The sequence below is a fragment of the Cephus cinctus genome, unplaced genomic scaffold (genome assembly GCF_000341935.2).
Source record: "Cephus cinctus unplaced genomic scaffold, Ccin1 Ccin1_scaffold1223, whole genome shotgun sequence".
NCBI classification, from domain to species: Eukaryota; Metazoa; Arthropoda; class Insecta; order Hymenoptera; family Cephidae; genus Cephus; species Cephus cinctus.
This window is the reverse complement of record NW_014333681.1, coordinates 72,480-78,588: the sequence shown is the minus strand read 5'-3', so window position 1 is coordinate 78,588 and position 6,109 is coordinate 72,480. Positions and strand designations below refer to the sequence as shown.

Genomic DNA, 6,109 nt, shown 5'->3' with positions numbered 1-6,109 from the left:
GGGGGGGGGGGGGGGGGAAGCGGAAAATGTTCTGAGATTTTAATAAACATAACGAATCAACACTTTTTTTTCTTCTCAACATGAATACACGCGGTTAACTAACGTTCGAGATGAGACTGATTAACCCGAAACCAGTTGGTCGACATAGAAAGGAGACGAGGGTTAAAACTTACGCGGCTTGAAGCTCCCGGCGTCCCAATTCTCGAGTGTCCTTTGGATCTGAAACGAAAGAGTCGAAGAAATGAATAAGGCGAAAGATAGTAGAAGGGTGAGACAGGTAAGAAAAAGAAAAAGAAAGAAAAAGAATGAACTCCCTATTAAATTGATTTAAAATACAATGACCAAGATATAAAGGTGGACATGTATTATACATGAAGATACCAACTTTGGACGGAGGGTTACTAGTTATACCTATACATATATATATATAAAGAGTGAGCCAGAACAGGAAACGATCGTTTTATTATCCTTAAGCCGGTGCCTTTTCTTTGCCCGAGTGACGACTAACTCGGTTGCATCGGATTAAGCACGGTCGACGTAAACCGAGTCTGTGACCTCAAAGGAAAAAGAAAAAAAAAAGAAAAAAAAGTTGCATTCTTAATTTTTCAAAATTACCCCCTCCCTAATCGTCCAAGGAATTCCTATATATATATATACTCAAACATAATCGCCGGCCAGACCAAATTTTATCGTAATCCCAAAAGAATCCTTTTAAAAGAATCCCTTTGTCTCCGTACAGGATCATCCCCAGGATCACGAGGGAGCTACCGTATTCATTTGTACCTAACCTAACCATCAACGGACACCGCTCCGTTACATCCTTACAGTGGATTCCAGATAGAATCGAACGGGCGTGCCGGTGCCGCCGACTCCTGGACAAGAATCGCTCGATGGAATCCTTAAAGGATACAGCCGAGAGTTAATCGCGGTAGCCGGCGAGGAGTATTACGCCTGATCGGTATCGGTATCCAGAAGCAGCGACTTAAAGTTCATCCTGGGTGAAATCGTCCCATCCAGTTCAGCGAAGCGTCACGAATTAAAACGTTATCCGCCAGCTACCAAAGTCATTACCATTAGCCCGATAGGTGCGAGGATAGATACCCACGTGCACGATATATACAGATAATATACTAGGTGTCCGATGTAATAACAGCGAAAGTCTATACGCACGGGCAAAATCTATCCGTAGCCACCTGGCGGCGAGCCGGGTCACTGATACAGATTCGAAAAAATCCGTTGCGCCAGTAACGCCATTTGCGGGACACCTCTAGTAACAGTAACGATGGTGAAACAATATATTGAAGTAAAAAGTAAGGAGTGTAAAAAAAACCCTTAAAAAATACTGACCATAACCTCAAAAACAAAGAATGTTGATCGACGTCCGCAGCCTGAGAAAAACGTATCGTAGATACTTAACGACCGTGCGCCGGTAGCGCCATCTGCCTCCTACTCAACACTCCTACGCAACACGATAAAATCCACGTGCTCTAATTTAAAGTGATCAACCGTCCAGGCCATTAACCTCATTTATATCGGTCAATTATAATATTACGATGCAGCCAGTCGACTCGACGAAGTCACCCATTATTTTCCTTATGGAGCGGAGAGCGTCAAGAGACGACAAGTCAGGTGACTAAGGATACTAGAACGCGTTACGTCGCCGCACACGAGAGGACTTTTCTATTACGATGAATTTACATGCTCGATGCCCCTTGGTGCATCCACGCGATGAGATTCCCGATGCATCTCGGCTTTAGTACGTGCATAATGCAGTGGGACTTGAAGTGCGGTGCGTAATAGGTATACGCAGGTACCTATAGTTTGACGTCCAGGGTGCTAGTAATTCCAGTGAGCTAGCTGAGGTCAAGGTAGGAAAATATAAATTCTAAATGGCAGTGGTTGATACGTAGTGTGTGTGTATATATATATATGCAATCAGTAAGAGAAAGATAGAACCAATATATGTACATATACGTATACAGGGAATGAAATTAGTAAAGTTAGTATAGTTAATATATATATATATATATATTCCTTTATACTATATTCTTCTAATCCTAATATAGTCGGTATATCATATAGTGTAATAACCATATAACTATACCATGTAGTCAGTGTACACAGAGAAGTGCATCGAAGAGCAAGATGAAGTCTGGGCGCGTCTCTCTGGTCGCATTGTCACGTATCGAGGCGTCTCGAAGCGTTCCGGCGTGTCAATGCGTCCCTTATCGTAACAGGCATATCTATGTAAAGTGCAGGAACGTATAGACCTGCATATACATAGGTGCGCTCCGAAGCGGTGCATCGTGCGTTCTATGCATTTATGCATCGCATTATGCGTATACGCGCAGAGGACTATTAACGTCCGGGAATGATACGTGAGAGAGAGAGAGAGAGAGAGAGGGGGGGGGAGAGAGAGAGAGTCTGATAGTGATTTCGAGTCACAAGGTGCTGGTTAAAGGACATTCTTATATTTTTTTTTCTTTTTTTCTCAAAGTGCAGCAGAACCGTCATTAAGTTAAACGTGAAACGAATCTACGTATAGATCGTGCACACGAACAGAGCGTTTTAATTAAATTCCTGAAATATAACTGGTTTCAAAAATTATACGATTTCCCGGCACTAAGTTATTTCAGATATTACTGGGTCCTTAAATCAAAGCTTACTCAATTATCAAAAATAATTCCGCTCGATGGTGGATAAACTCTCGAAGATCCCATAGAGGTCAAGGTTCCTGGACCAAGCATCTAAGCACGTAATCTATAAGAGTTTCAAAACTCGAACACGAATTACCGCATAGCTCCTTGAGAGATTGCTCAATATTATTTACCGCGTGCGCCACGATTTTTAAACTTTAATTAACAAAAATATTTTTAAAAATTATCAGAAACCCCAGAACTCTTCCCGGGCCAATCGGAACTCCCGAGTATTTCTTTTTATTAGCATAACAAGCGGCAGACTTCATAGAGGTGCATGCGCCCCTCGTTACGTATCCAGAATACATCGCGCGCCGCGCATGCGCACAACCGTCGTAGTCAATCCAACATGGCCGCGTATAGTGACAGCCAGGACGCCTGTAAACGCTTAAACACCAACTTCTTACACGTCCGTGCGAGTCTCAACGCGTTTACGCACTCGCGTGTCTCACGGTCGATTCCCAAAACACCGTCTGTCCGGCAAACGAAACTAAATGCCGTCCAGGTGTCCGTAATGCGCACTCCGAGATATCTCAGAGTCCGAGGTTGTAAAACCAGCATGGATATTCAAATGGGGAGTTGAGTATTGTGTCAAAGGATCGTTTGTCATCGATATAACTACTCGATACAACTATACCCATACACATTATATACTTTTCACGCTACAATATACATCTATACTACCTGCAGGTATCGTAAAAAGCCAATTCACATCTGACACAGAGACACAACTAGACCGTGACTTACTTTTTGCGCTCGACGATACGAAGCATCCCCACAGACTATAAAGTCAAAGAGGGTTGTCCTCTCTTGGTATAATGCCTAGTCGATGGTGGTAGTACCGGGATATCTGTTTCTTTGTTATCGCAACCGACGGTAGAGCGTGTCTGGGATAATCTCGTTATTCAAATTTGTACAAGCATTAGAGTCAAGGATCGTTTGTCAGGAATATAATGTATCGGTTCGGGGTATCGTTACCGGGATACGATATATGTATATATATACCCCAATGCATATATATGTATATACTGTCCCCATAAAATATCTTACATAAATTCCAAGCGCGTATAAGATCAGCGCCATAAGCCATACGGAGTTTGAGCAAGGATAGCCCGACGATAATTCATTTCCCATGCAAGTCCACTCGTGGGCTTTCTAATTTCGATTTTAATTTACCAACCCCGACGTCGCGATCTTCTTCTACCTCTATGGGCTATCCCATCAGGTAGATTCTAATTACACGTCCTGTATTTATGGGCTACACCTTGTACGGATCATATGGTGATCCTGCCATATATATATATATATACACACACACACACATATATATAGGCGTTCCCTCCTAAAAGAGGGACTCACGGAATCCTTAAGGTCCTCCGTATCCTTTATCGAAACACCATGAGCCGTCTAATACAAGGCGTGACGGGGAGGTTGGCTATTATTTTACAGTGCCCCCCCCCTCCGCCCCATAAGGTCCATGACTATGAAAAATTTACCAGGGATCGATACCCGATAAGAGCTACGATAAACGTATACCGATCCAGCCTCTCGATCTTACATATGAATTTTCGTTACACCATATACGTACGTAACACCCCGTCCACCATAATCATCACCTTATCTCCCTCGTCTCATGGGATTTTTTATGGGACTACGAAAAAAGAAAAAAAAAAAAAAAAATTATTTCGTCATCCAAAAACTGGTCCAGTTGCAGCATCTCGATAATACCGATAAGAATACCGATACCCACACATACATATTTCCCCATAGAGTTCGAAGCAATAAATATATACAGCCATAAGATGGATTACGAACGCCAGCATGTTTTTACTTTCAGGCTCGAGCAAAACTATTTCCAACAGTACATGACGACAGAACCATGAATAATCGGCGCGTGGCGTCGCGAGGCGTCCCTAACCGTGGAGTCGCCGATTTTTCGCCGATAATTCGACGCCGACCCAATAAATCGTCGATGCGATATAAATTCAGCCTTTTTATTCCCCCCTCCCCCCCCCTCCTTCAGTGCAATCTACGTAGACGTACAAAGACCCATTGGCATCGATCAGACGCCTCCTGAGAATCGGAGAAAGTCCAATTGGCTGGACGAGGATAAAAAACAGAGAGAGAGAGAGAGAGAGAGAGAGGGAGAGAGGAAGGAAACAAGGAAATAAAGACGTCGACAGGTGCTCGACCTGAGCATCACTGCTCATCGGGTACCGATTTTCAACAGTAGCGAGTGAACCTACTTTTTCCAAGTTCCGTCGGCGGCGCTGCGATCGAGGTTCACGACCCTTACATTTTCACCCGGTAATAACACGAGACATAAAACCTAACCTAACAGCCAACAGGTGTTCAACAGACTTTTCCAGGTTCGTATGTTTACGTCATGTGTATTTGATATATATACAATTTTATATACGTAGTATACGCGTAGGTCATATGTGTCAGAGAGATGCGTGTACTTCGTACCTCGTGCGTACACGCACTCATATACATATATACACACACCATGGACAAAATGAGAGCCAAAGAAGCCAAAGTGAAGCCGAAGGAAGTTACTTTCTCCGATGCGATATAAAAGACCGCCGGGGGCCCCGTGGTTGGAATTGCCGAAGAAGGACGGAAGAGGGGGACACCTCTATGGGTCAGTTAAGCAATGGTATACGGTAGCGGCAAATTTCCTGAGCGAAGGATTTCATTTGACTGATGCAAAACTGTCGAGGAGTCGAAACGTCCAGGCATCATCTGATTCGCGGTTGAAGGACCCCTAACCCACGTGTCCATCCGTGATTAAAGTAGAAGGTTACCTTTCAATGGGCGAACGCGTGTACGTTCACCGATCGGCTGGACCGATATTCCACGAGAAAAAAAAAAGGGGAAACGCATATGGATATACACAAACGTGAAATTTCGAAAAAAGATTTTTCAAGAAATAATAATCCATCATATACAACGATTTGAGGAAAAGTCGGTAAAATAGGTTTCTACTTTTATTATAATCCGTCGATGATCCCAGACGAGTATCCTAACGTATTACCGTAACGTACACACGGTCCAGCGGCAGCATCCCGTAGCATTATATGTCATCTTGAACGTTCAGAAGATATTACCCCTTTTTTTTTTAAATGCTTTTTACGCCTTTCTACGTTTTTAGGAAGCATTTTATATCCTATTGCCTCTTAGGGTCTCCCGTTTCGTTTTATCCTTTTCTTTCTCTTCTCGTCCAATCCCCTCCTCTGTCTCTCTCTCTCTCTCTCTCTCTCTCTCTCTCTCTCTCTCTCTCTCTCTCCCCCTCTCTCTCTGCTAAAAGCTTACACGGCTAAGATCACTATGGCTAGCTTACACGTAATCTAGCGAAGGAATTTCTTTGTCGGGAATATCCATGGCCATCTTGTGACAGAGAGGAGATGGTA

At 43.4% G+C, this 6,109-nt stretch overlaps 1 protein-coding gene across 2 annotated transcripts in view; it reads right to left on the bottom strand.

Moving 5' to 3' along the window:
* Positions 1-6,109, bottom strand: part of LOC107272666 (rho GTPase-activating protein 20) — a 96,757-nt gene that overhangs the window by 66,191 nt on the left and 24,457 nt on the right. For both annotated transcript variants that reach the window (XM_025089973.1, XM_015750048.2), the window contains exon 4: positions 174-219. In XM_025089973.1, the coding sequence (XP_024945741.1) occupies positions 174-219 (46 nt within the window). The remainder of the gene's footprint in view (positions 1-173; positions 220-6,109) is intronic.